The 12,729-nt window shown below is 44.4% G+C and overlaps 1 protein-coding gene across 1 annotated transcript; it reads right to left on the minus strand.

Moving 5' to 3' along the window:
* Window positions 1-1,184: 1,184 nt before the first annotated feature.
* Window positions 1,185-9,428, minus strand: saxo3 (stabilizer of axonemal microtubules 3). The gene is made up of 5 exons (XM_078531743.1): window positions 9,324-9,428; window positions 5,985-6,185; window positions 4,999-5,160; window positions 4,193-4,320; window positions 1,185-2,395 (listed from the first exon to the last, which is right to left on the minus strand). The coding sequence occupies exons 1-5, from the start codon at window positions 9,420-9,422 to the stop codon at window positions 1,987-1,989; spliced, it is 999 nt and encodes a 332-aa protein (XP_078387869.1). The 5' UTR covers window positions 9,423-9,428; the 3' UTR covers window positions 1,185-1,986.
* Between the last annotated feature and the right edge of the window lie 3,301 nt (window positions 9,429-12,729).

Here is a 12,729-nt window from a genome sequence, read left to right on the forward strand (position 1 = left end):
GAGGTTATGTCAGAAGGCCCCCTATCCAGCTCTACCTGTCCCACCCCTCCCTCAACCACCTCATTTCTGTATTTCCTTAGTTCTGATGAAGAGTCATACGGACTTGAAACGTTAACTGTATTCCTCTCCGCAGATGCTGTCAGATCTGCTGAGTTTTTCCAGCTATTTTTGTTTTTGTTTCAGATTTCCAGCATCCGCAATATTTTGCTTTTATCTTTATGTCAGAAGGTCCTTGCAAACTTACAGAGCAGTATTAGAGAAAGGTGGGGCATAACCCATTAGCAGCTGACTTGTCCTTCCCTCTTCCCCTTATCCAACAGAGCAATTCAAGAGGAGAAACACTCCCAGACAAGAAATAAACTTTGATCATGATTCCTCTTTGCATCATTCCTGCCAAATGAGGAACACTCACTACCCAAGCACTATGCAGCAATCTCCACAGAGCTTGTTGCAACTATTAGTTACCCTGTGATCAACTCTTCTGTCCCAGCCAATATTTCTCTCTCAACTATGATGATCTGTGTTTTGTATATATATCCTGGGATTTGGGCATCACTGCCAGGGCAAGCATTCATTACCCATCCCTGATTTGTCTTGAGAAGGTGGTGGTGAGCTGCCTTCTTGAGTCGCTGCAGTCCATGTGGTGTAGATACACCCGCAGGGCTGTTAGGAAGGGAGTGCCAGGATTTTGACTCAGTGACAGTGAAGGAACAGCGATATAGTTCAAAGTCAGCGTGGTGTGTGACCTGGAATGGAAATTGCAGTTGGTGGTGTTTCCATGCATCTGCTGTCCTTGTCCTTCCAGCTGGTAGAGTTTGTGGGTTTGGAAGGTGCTGTCTAAGGAGGCTTCGAGAGCTGGTGCAGACATGAAGGGCCGAATAGCCTCCTTCTACACAGTAACAATTCTGTGATTCTGTGCTTGGCAAGTTGCTGCAGTGCATCTTGTAGATGGACACTGCTGCCGCTGTGTGTCGGAGCTGGAGGGAGCGACTGTTTAGCGCCACTATCACATTGCTGTTCGTGGGATCTTGCTGTGCACAAATTGGCTTTTGCGTTTTCCTACATTATCGCAGCACCAACACATTCTTCAGAGTGAGATAAACATGAACAGCAGCAGAAGAACGGACCGAGGGGAATCTTCACCCCATTCCCAAGACAAAATAAGAAATTATTCAGTAAATTTTCACATTTTAAAACTTTTAATGAATCATTTCTCATTTGCTTTCCCATCAGGAACGCAGTCAATACATGGTTCGCAGGCTGTCCTTTATTTCTGAAAGGTTGTTCACTTAAAATGAAAGCCCACAGACGTGTAGTTTAAAAAAATTAATTGGTTTATGTGGGGATAAACGTTCCTGTTCTCTATTTCTTAATCTTCATGTGCTGGTAAGTGGGAGTGTAACTGAAAAGCTGACACGCTGATTGATATGGAGACCTTCTGAGCAAAATGACTAGAGCCTGGCGCATGAGAGAGATTTGATTGGGGAATTCATTTTTGAATTTTGAGTCAAGAGGGGGAGGTTTCATAGAGGCGTTTAACATTTTGAAGGGTTATAAAGTATATAAGGAGTAACTGTTTCCACTGGCACAGTAACCAGAGGACACAGATTTAATTGGCAAAAAATGTCCTGGGGGAAAGATGAACAGAAACTATTTTATGCAGCAACTTGTGGTGATCTGGAAAGCGCTGCCTGAAAGGGCAGTGGAAGCAGATTCAAACGTGACTTTCAAAAGGGAGTTGGGTAAACACTTTAAAAAGGAAGAAGAAATTGCAGGCCTATGGAGTAAGGGCAAGAGAGTGGGAATAATTGGACGGCTCTTTCGGAGAGCCAGCACAGGCAAGATGGGCCAAATGGCCTCCTTCTGCGCTGGATGACTCTGTGCTCCAGGTCCGGGTTTCCAATATCATCTCTATCGTAAAGTCAGAAATAACCACTGAGGGAGGGCTTTTTATTGGGAGGGGAAAGCAGGTTTTTTTTTTCTTCCTTACACCACTACGGGGCGCTCCCCTCCGTACGTCATAGATTCCGTCTCGTACATTTGGGGAACGGACATGATCTCTGGAGCGGAGCCCTCCCGAGTCACTACCCAGGGTGCCCGCAGCTGGTAGGAGATATCCTGCTTCCGCTTGACATCATTAGGCTGCTGGTACATTTCCTGATACTGCGTCTTGAGGCCTCGATTTGGGACGGGCGGCAAACGTCTGGGTAGGGGCGGGATCCTCGTCGCCACTGGGAACACGCTGGGGTCAATCATTGGGCCAGGTCCACGGATGATCCTTTGGGCTTCTTTGGGCAGAGGGTTTTCCTTCAGCCCATGGCCCCAGGCCTTTGGGTAGTCTTCCGTTTCCCAGTAGGTCGCTATGTCCTTCTTTGGAAACCCTTCCAACTCTTTCCTGCAAAGGAAGTAGGTGGCGGGGGGGGGGAAGAAACATATCATTAAAGTCTCACTACTTCAGAGGTCAGGAGAGCTATTGGAGAAGGGACACAACAACCTGCAAAATGTGCAGATGTGGAATGAGCATTGCATTTAAGGGGAGACTTGAAGCAGCCATGTAGGATACAGCAACAGAGGAAATACAGGGGTCAGAGTGGGAAGAGGTTTATTACAACAACCATGCACAAAGCCTTTAACAGAGCAAAATGACCCAAAGCGACTCAGTGGAGTGTTATAAAACAAACATGACACCAACCCACAGAAAGAGATATCAGGGTAGATGACCAAAAACTTGCAAACATTTCACTTTTCTTTGCAATATTTAAACCAGATGGATTTTGACCAAAAGCTTGGTTAAAGACGTAAATTTTAAAGAGCATCTTAAAGGATGATGGGTAGAAAGATTTAAGGGAGGAATTCCAGAGTTTAGGGCCAACCTCTGGGCAGAATTTGAACACAATCGAGGAAGAGGGTGATTTTTAAATTCTCATCCTTGTTTTCAAATCCTGCCATGGTCTCCCCTTCTCCCTCTCTCTCTGTAACCTCTTCCAACCACGCAATCCTCTGAGATCTCTTCTATTTCTGGAACTTGTGTATCCTCTAATCAGTCCATCATTGGCAGCCATTCCTTCAGCTTCCTGAGCCCTAAGCTCCGGAATTCACTCCATAAAGCTCTCAATCACTTTCTCCTCCTTTAAGACGTTGCTTAAAACTTACCTCTCGGGCCAATCTTTTGGTCATCTTATGTGGCTCAGGATCAAATTATGTTTGACGATGCTCCAGTGCAGTGCCTTGGGATGCTAAATGCACTATCTCCACAGATCCCCAAAGGTAGCTGGACAGGTTGTTAAGGTAGTTAAGAAGGCATATGGAATACTTTCCTTTATTAGCCGAGGCATAGAATGTAAGAGCATAGGATATGTTGGAGCTATATAAAACACTATTTAGGCTACAACTTTAATATGGTGTGCTGTTCTGGTCACCTCATTACAGAAAGGATGTAATTGCACTAGGGAGGGTACAGAGGAGATTTACGAGGGTGTTGCCAGGACTGGAAAATTGCAGCTATGAGGAAAGATTGGAGAGGCTGAGGTTGTTCTCCTTGGAACAGAGGAGGCTGAGGGGATATTTGATTGAGGTGTACAAGGTTGTGAGGAGCCTGGATAGAGTGGCCGGGCAGGAACTATATCCCTTGGCAGAGAGGTCAGTGACTAGGAGGCATAGATTGGTAGAAGGATTAGAGGGGAGATGAGGAAAAACGTTTTCACCCAGAGGGTTGGTGGCGGGGGGGTCTGGAACTCACCGCAAGAAAGAGTAGCAGAGGCAGAAACCCTCAACTCATTTAAAAGGTATCTGGACATGCACCTAAAGTCTCGTAACCTCCAGGGCCACGGACCAAGTGCTGGAAAATGGGATTAGGCTGGGAGGCCCGTTATTTGGTTGGTGCTATCACGATGGGCAGAGTGGCCTCCTTCTGTGCTGTAAATTTTCCTACATTTTTCTAAATATCTGAAAAGGACGAATGAGCAGGGGTGTGGGGAGAGGGTGGGGGAGTGGCAGTACGTGAATTGCTCCTTAGGAGAGCCAGCGCAGGCACGATGGGCCAAATGGCCACCTTCTGTGCTGTAACGATTCTGTGATTCTATTCTCTGTAAACGTAAACAGTTGTTTTTGAAGCACAATGGGGGCACAACCAAATCTCTAAGCAGGAATATGTGATCGGGCAAGTTGAAAATGTAGCAAAGAATAAACATACTTCTTAAAAGCCCTGAAGTCCTTGCTGGTTGTGGATAAGTAAATGTCGTTGAGACGCAGAACGTCTTTGTCTCGTACATAATACTCCTGTCCGGCCAGGGCTGGATTCTCGGTACTGGCAACAATACTCTGTGAAACAAGGAAGGATTAAATGTCGTCACATCACTCTGCAACTATCACTCGGAGCATGTGAATGGTGGACATACGCTGTGTCTTCATGTGTGATGTGTCCTGTAACGTGTATAATCGGCCATGAGGCATGGCATGTGTAACACAACCCAAACCTGAACCCCCAAATCAGGAGGGAGACCTTAAATATCACTACAGGAGTAGAGTCAGGGCTGAGAGGAGTGAGTAGCTCCAGCATTTTTGGAGAAATTCCTTTGCATCAGGAAAGCCTGAGGGAGACACTTTTAGTGTATGTGTGTCTACATCTAGGTGTGTGTCAATGTGTGTGTGTGTGTGTGTATCTAACTTTGTGTGTATGTCCCTAATGTGCGTGTGTGTATTTCTGTATTTGTATGTGTGTATGTGCTCATTAACATGGGTGTCTGTGTGCGTGTCCACTGCACATGTCTATGTCTCCATTTGCAGAGATGTCTGTGTGTGTTTCTGTATCAGTGCCTCTGCGTTTGCGTGTGTCCATCAATACTGCATATTTGTGTGTGTGTTTGTGTGTTGCTCATGCCACTTTTTGCTTGCTTGCTGTATCCTGTGTGTAAATAGTCATGTTCAATTTATGAGATTATATTTAAACTATCAGCCCTCTTTCAATGCCAAAGGCCAAAAGTCCTTTATAGGCCTTACTTTAGACGGTCCATTGGTGTGATGGTTGTCCAGGATGAACGGCTGTGGCCCAGCCTTAAACGCAGTGTCCATGGATTGTGGAAGTCTCCCAGTGTATTTGTCCTTCATCTCACTTGTTTGGTTAACCATGTTCAGAGGAGTCCTCCAGTCTCGTCTGCTCAGCTGCAAAATAAAGAATGAAAACGAGAATGTTGCCAGGACTGGAAAATTGCTCCATAGATATAATCTCTCCACTAATGGGATGAAGGTTTCCGCTCTCTAACTGCTTGCAGAGGTTAATGTGAAATGAATCTGCTTGAGCCTAATTAGACTGAATCATGAACTGGAACTGCAGATGGAGGTGCACATCTAAGGCTGAGCTTAAGTTTAAGACTTAATGTAAAGAGGATTTTCTCTGTACTGAACTTGCGCTACACCTGCCCATGGAGTGCTTGATAGGACTATTAGGGGGAGCTTTGCTCTGTAAATAACCCCGTGCTGTACCTGCCCTGGGAGTGTTTCATGGGGACATTGTAGAGGGAGCTTTATTCTGTACCTAACCCCGTGCTGTACCTGCCCTTGGAGTGTTTGATGGGGACAGTGTAGAGGGAGCTTTACTCTGTATCTAACCCCGTGCTGTACCTGTTCTGGGAGTGTTTGATGAGGACAGTGTAGAGGGAGCTTTACTCTGTATCTAACCCCGTGCTGTACCTGTCCTGGGAGTGTTTGATGGGGACAGTGTAGAGGGAGCTTTACTCTGTATCTAACCCCGTGCTGTACCTGTTCTGGGAGTGTTTGATGGGGACAGTGTAGTAGCAATTTTACCCTGTTTTCTCGCCCTTATTGTACCTGAGTGTATTGGATAGAAAACACAGGAAATGTTGCATTGTTAAGTGCCAATATCGATCATCACCCTGATAAACGCACATGGAAATGTCAACAAAAGACATCAAGTAAAACATTCCGATTATAAGGAGCCATCAGATGTCTTCGTTTCCTGTCCTGACCTTTTCCGACAAATCCTTCATGTAATGAACATTCCAGTGATTGGGAACCTTCATGTGGCGTGGGTGTCTAAGCACACCTCCGATGGTCTTGAGATTGTGAGTTGAGCCAGTAGTAGTTTCAAAGCTATTAAAAACCTCATCGTAGGGATGGACAGTGTCTCTTTCTCTCAGCTTCGGAGGGAGAGGATCTTTCAGAAATAACTGAAATAAGAAAGGATATAGTTACTTACAGAGACTTCCTCTATCTTTCCCTGGATGAACTACATCTCTGGCAAGAACCCCATTGAAGCATGACTGTTGTCTTCAATATCCTTGGGTTTGGAATGTGAAAAATCAGTCAAGGCATTCACTCCTGAACATTATTCTATGACTTCCTGGGTGCTTGAAACTGGGGAGGTTGGGCTTTGCTTTTATGTCCTGTGAGCTGAGTGTTTGGATTTGAATACCGGCCCAAGATTCAGCCTAAGCTCGTGGAATTGTGTCATTGATCATTCAGCACAGAAGGCTATTCAGCCCTTTGTGTCTGTTCTGGCCCTTTGAAAAGGCTATCAATTAGTCCCGCTCCCCCTGCTCTTTCCCCATAGCCCTGCAATGTTTTCCTTTTTAAGCATACATCCAACTCCCTTTTGAAAGTTACTATTGAGAGTCTGCTTCCACCTCTCCTTCAGCAGTGCCCTCCGGATCACAACTTACTAAGTTAAGAAAAATTCTCATCTTACCTCTGGTTCTTTTGCCAATTGCTAGTGGTTCAAGAAGAAGGCTAACCATCATCTTGTCACCTTGTGAGGGCAGTTAGGGATGGGCAATAAATGCTGGCCTTGCCAATGATGTCCACATCCCAAGAATAGTAGAATTTGAACTCTTTCTCAGGGTTATTAGTTGTGACCTCTAGCTTACTATTTCAGATACATATCCACAGTACAAATATAGCTTAAAGGATAAAGGTCATTCATTTTACATATGAACAATATCAATGAGCAGACTATTGTTTTTTATTCTTTCATGAGATGTGGGCATTGCTGGTAAGGCCAGCGTTCTTTGCCCATCCTTAATTGCCCTTGAATTAACTGGCTTGCTAGGCCATTGCAGAGGGCAGTTAAGAGTCAACCACATTGCTGTGGGTCTGGAGTCACACATAGGCCAGACCAGGTAAGGACGGCAGATTTCCTTCCTTAAAAGGCATTAGTGAACCAGATGGGTTTTTAACGACAGTCGATGATAGTTTCATGGTCACCATTGCTGAGACTACTAGCTTTATATTCCAGATTTATTAATTGAATTTAAATCCCACCATGTGCTGTGGTGGGATTTGAACCCATGGCCCCAGAGCATTAGCCTGGAAGTTATGCTTCAATACTGTGTGCAGTACTGGTCTCCTTTTTAAAGAAGGGTTTAAATGCGTCAGAAGCAGTTCAGAGAAAGTTTACTAGGCTAATACTAGGAATAACTCTTTCTCTCCACAGATGCTGTCAGACCTGCTGAGTTTTTCCAGCAATTATTGTTTTTGTTTCAGATTTCCAGCATCCGCAGTATTTTGCTTTTATAATACTAGGAATGGGCGGGTTGTCTTATGAGGAAAGGCTGGACAGGTTGGGCTTGTGTCCACTGGAATTTAGAAGAGTTAGAGGGGACTTAAAATGAAACCTTTAAGGTCCTGAGGGGTCTTAACAGGGTGGATGTGGGAGAATCTAGAACTAGGGGTCACTGTTTAAAAATAAGGGTTGCTCATTTAAAAAAGAGATGAGGAGAAATTTTTTTCTCTCAGAGTTGTGAGTCTTTGGCACCCTATTCCTCAAAAGGCAGTGGAAGCAGCGTCTTTGAATATTTTTAAGGCAGAGCGAGATAGAAACTTGATTAACAAGGGGGGGGTGAAAGGTTATCAGGGGTAGGCAGGAATGTGGGGTTGAGGTAACAATCAGATCAGCCATGATTTTATTGAATGATGGGGCAGGCTCGAGGGGCCGAGTGACCTACTCCTGCTCCTGATTCGTATGTATGATCCTATTACTAGTCCAGAGGCGTCGCCGCTACACCACCATCTCCCTAACTACATTAGGGTAGAGTTCAGCAGAATGAAGTGCTTTCTAGTATCTCACGGCCATACTTCATGTGTTAACACTAAGTGCATCAGGTTTTCCACTGTGATACCCTGCAGTCAAACCCAGTTTAACATAACAAAACCATTTTGCAGTGGTAGTTACTGAATAGCGAGCAGACATGTGAATTGTGGTTGATTTTCCCAAGCTGTGATAAACTGAAGCCACAGGCTGGTCTACTGTCTCAGGAAGCCACATCTTCCCCTGGATTGTTGAGGTGGTCAATTGCATCTGCCCTAGAGGTGCTATGAAATAGTGTCCACGCTACACATCTACATCATTATAAATAAAAAAATGGTATTAACACCTCAGTCAACATGGCATCATGTTATTGAATTGTGATTTATGGGCTATGGGTTATGGTTAGTAGTCTGGGGTTAGGGATAGGAGCTAAGCTTAGAGGCTCTGGTTAAGGTTAGGGTTAATTATTAAAAATTGGGGCTAGGGGTTAGGATTAGTTGAGATTAGAAGTTACAGCTAGGAGTTAAATCTAGCGTTAGGGCTATGGTTTGGTGCTAGACATGTTGTCAATGTCAGAAACCACTATTGTCACCACCATTCATACTCAATATTCATATGCAATGCGTATAATAAGCAATGCAGAGAAGAATTGAGGCTGCAGAGTTGTGGTTTTTGTGGTGAATAATGAAGGTATCTTGAACAAGTCACGCTGCCAACGAAGAGGTGTTAGTAAAATCTGAAAGCAAATGAACTCTGCTGACCAAGATCAAGAAGAGACAGTTAGAATTTCTAATAACAAATCAGGATTTAGAAAGTCTGGTGCTGATGGGAAAGTTCCACGGTGAAAGAGATCAAGGTCGACAAACAGCGCTCTTTCTAAAGAGTCTGGCAAACTGGATGAATGTAATCCCAACACAGCTCATTCAGGCCTTCAGGGCAAAATTAACATGGATCTCCATGGTGGCCATCGCCCTCTTATAGGGGATGGTACCTGTAGAGAGAGAGAGAGAGATGATAGCAAAAATATCCCCAGAAACAAGCATTCACTGGTTTAGTAGAAATCTTAGCAGCTGGAGATTTTTTTCAGAAAACGGACCAAAGGGTTGGCAATTTAGATAGCACTTTTCATTGCCCAGGAGTCTCAAACTGCTTCAGAGGCAATTTTTCTTTTTAAACGTACTTATATATGTGTGAGCAGCATGCAGGATGAGTCCCTTTCCCCTTATTTTAGGGTCAGATTCATTTAGGTGTTGGCGGAGCTTTTTTAATGATTGTAACTTACTTTGAAGTCAGAGGGTGGGAAGTATCGGGCTGGGGTATAATGCAGCCCGATGCCCGAGCTGGTTAAATGCAGGTCGTGTCTTCTCTCCGTGGCGGCCATGGCTCTTCTAATGCATTGCTCGCCACAGAAGCGGTTCCTCCTCCTTATTTCCGATCAAGTAAAGCCTTTTGGGTGTTTATTTCGTTTCCCTGGAAACGACGCAGCCCCCGACGTTGGATACAATATACACGCTGGAGAAGTCACGGTGGTGGCGGCGGCCAAAACCGAGAGCATGGCGAGGAAACGCACAGGGAGCATTTGTGATGGGGCTTGGAAGGAAGGTGGCCCCAGCTGACAGCATTCGCCCCTTTCAAAGGCTCAAGCTGGTTAAAAAGTGGGCAGCACTCGCTCCTCATGTCACCAGCCCGGGTCACAAAATATAAGCTGACACACACACACACACACACACACAGTGCAGCCCCGAGGAGATTATTAGACCTTTTACCTATACTTGTACTATACTTCAGATTTCCAGAAGACATTAGATAAAGTGCCACATCAAAGGTTATTGCAGAAAATAAAAACTCACACCGTAGGGGGTAACGTATTGGCATGGATAGATTGGTTAACAGAACTAAGAGTTGACATAAATGGGTCTTTTTCTGGTTGGCAGGATATGATGGGTAGTGTGCCACACGGATCAGTGCTGGGGCCTGAACTTTTTTTACAATTTACATAAATGACTTGGATGAAGGGTCAGAAGGAATGGTGGTTGGGAATTTGCTGATGACACCAAGATAGGCAGGAAATTAAATTGTGAAGAGGACGTAAGGAGGCTGCAAAGTGACATAGGTTAAGTGAGTGGGCGAGATCTGGTAAATGGGAGTATAATGTGGGCAAATGTAAAATCATTCATTTTGGCAGGAAGAATAAAAAGGAAGCTTATTATCTAAATGCAGAGATTGCAGAGCTCTGAGATTCAGAAGGACCTGGGAGTCCTACCGCATGAATCAGAAAAGGTTAGTATGCAGGTACAGCAGGTTGTTAGGGGGAAGAAAGTAAGTATTTATGGTAAGGGGGAAATTATTGAAAAGGAATGAATTACTTAAAATCGCCAGGCGACCAGAGTTACCAAGCACATTGGCAGTTAAAGGTTACCAGATTAACCTTGCACAGCCTTAGGGCCTGCAAACAGAAAGGCCTTGGGAGCCAGACGGCAGTCAGAGCATTGGCAATAACAACTAAGATCAAGTGTGCTCTTCAACAGATAGGGCAAGAACAGGTGGTCCCAGCTTAGATAGGAGGGAAGGTCTCTGCCTGGGTGAAAAATAGGGACATACGATGCATGTACCTGTTACAAGATGTCTGTTTAATGTAAACCTATATGTTGACGAGATCAGAATCTGGAAACTGTTCTTGTACGTGACTAATAATGTATAAATATGTTGAACATTTGTAATTTAGCAGCGTGCTATCTCAAGCTGCATTGAGATGGTTCTCCCCTTGCGATTGCTCGAATAAACGATCGTGACCTGTACCTGAGACTCCTGTGGTGCGTTTGGCAAAATAACCACAACAAGGTGATTAGGAAAGCAAATAGAATGTTATCATTTATTGTGAGGGGAATTGATTACAAAAGTAGAGGTTATGCTTCAGTTAAACAGGGCACTGGAGAGGCCACATCTGGAGTACTGTGTACCGTGCTGGTCTACGTAAAGATATAAATGCGTTAACAGTTCAGAGGTGGTTTACCAGGAATGGGTGGGTTATCTTGTGAGGAAAGGCTGGACAGGTTAGGCTTGTATCCACTGGAATTTAGAACAGTAAGAGGCAACTTAATTGAAACATTTAAGATCCTGAGGGATCTTGACAGGGCAAATGGGGAAAGGATGTTTCCTCTTGTGGGAGAATCTAGAACTAGGGGTCACTGTTTAAAAAATAAGGGGTCACTTAGTTAAGACAGAGATAAGGAGAATTTTTTTCTCTCAGAGGGTTGGGTGTCTTTGGAACTCTTCCTCAAAAGGCAGTGGAAGCAGAATCTTCAAATATTTTAAGGCAGAGCTAGATTCTTGATTAACAAGGGACAAAAAGGATATCATGGGTAGGTAGGAATGTGGGGTTGAAGTTACAATCAGATCAGCCATGATCTTATGGAATAGCAGAGCAGGCTCAAGGGGTCAAGTGGCCTACTCCTGCTCCTAATTCGTACATCTTTTGGATGGGACCATCCTCTCAGGTGCATGTTGAAAATGCCATGACACCATTGGAAGTAGGACCATTGCCCTTCCAGAATGATCTGGATGAACGCATTGGGGGGAATCTGTCAGCAGGTGATGGCACATAGATCTGTGTTTAAATCCTGGAAGAGGAAAAACAAGGCTACAGTTGGACCTAAATGCAATGGGGCAGTGCAAGGAAGATTAAATTTGTCAATAACTGCAATTAGGGATCACTGTTTAAAAATAAGGGGTCGCCCATTTAAAACAGAGATGAGGCGACATTTTTCTCTCATAGGGTCGTGAGTCTTTGGAACTCTCTTCCTGAAAAGGTGGAGGCAGAGTCTTTGAATATTTTTAAGGCATTGCTGGACAGATTCTTTGTAAGCAATGGGGTGATAGGTTATCAGGGGTAGGTGGGATGCAGATTTCAGGTTACTATCAGATCAGCAATGATCTTATTAAATGGCAGAGCAGGCTCGAGTGGCTGAATGGCCTACTCTTGCTCCTTGTTCATATATTGGTAGGGCCATATCTGGACTGTGTACACAATACATAACACCTACATCTCCTTTTCAACAGAATTAATAGTTCATGAGTCTCTAAAGTTTCATGATCTGTGCTGCGAGGCTATAGCAAAGCCTATTAAAAGTACTGGAAAGTATTGATAGAACACTCCAATACTGTAAAACAATGAGCACTTTGCTCTATTAAGCTTGCATTTATGTCTCACCTTTAATGCAGTAAAGGTTCACAGCATTATCAGGCATCATTTGACACTGAACCAGGTATGGAGATATTAGGGCAGATAACCAAAAGCTTGGTCAGAAATAGGTATTAAGGTCTTAAAGGAGGAAAGGGTTGTGGGTGTGTGGTAGAATTCCTGATCTTAGGGCCACCGATGGCAGAGTGATTAAAATTTGGGATGTGCTAAGAGGCCAGAATTGGAGGAGCAGAGATCTCAGAGGCTTGTTAGAGATTACAGATAGGGAGGGGAAGACTATGGAAGGATTTTAAAACAAGGATGAGAATTTTAAAATCTAGGTGTTTCTCAACCAGGAGCCAATGAAGGTCAGCAAGAACAGGGGTTGGGGCGGGGCAGTTTGATCGATAAGCAGGACTAATGCAGGGTGGGACACAGGAAGAATTGTGGATGACCTTAAGTTTATGGACGATTGAAGATGGGAGTCCGGTCAGGAATGCATTGGAAT

The sequence above is a fragment of the Cetorhinus maximus genome, chromosome 29 (genome assembly GCF_964194155.1).
Source record: "Cetorhinus maximus chromosome 29, sCetMax3.hap1.1, whole genome shotgun sequence".
Lineage (NCBI taxonomy): Eukaryota > Metazoa > Chordata > Chondrichthyes > Lamniformes > Cetorhinidae > Cetorhinus > Cetorhinus maximus.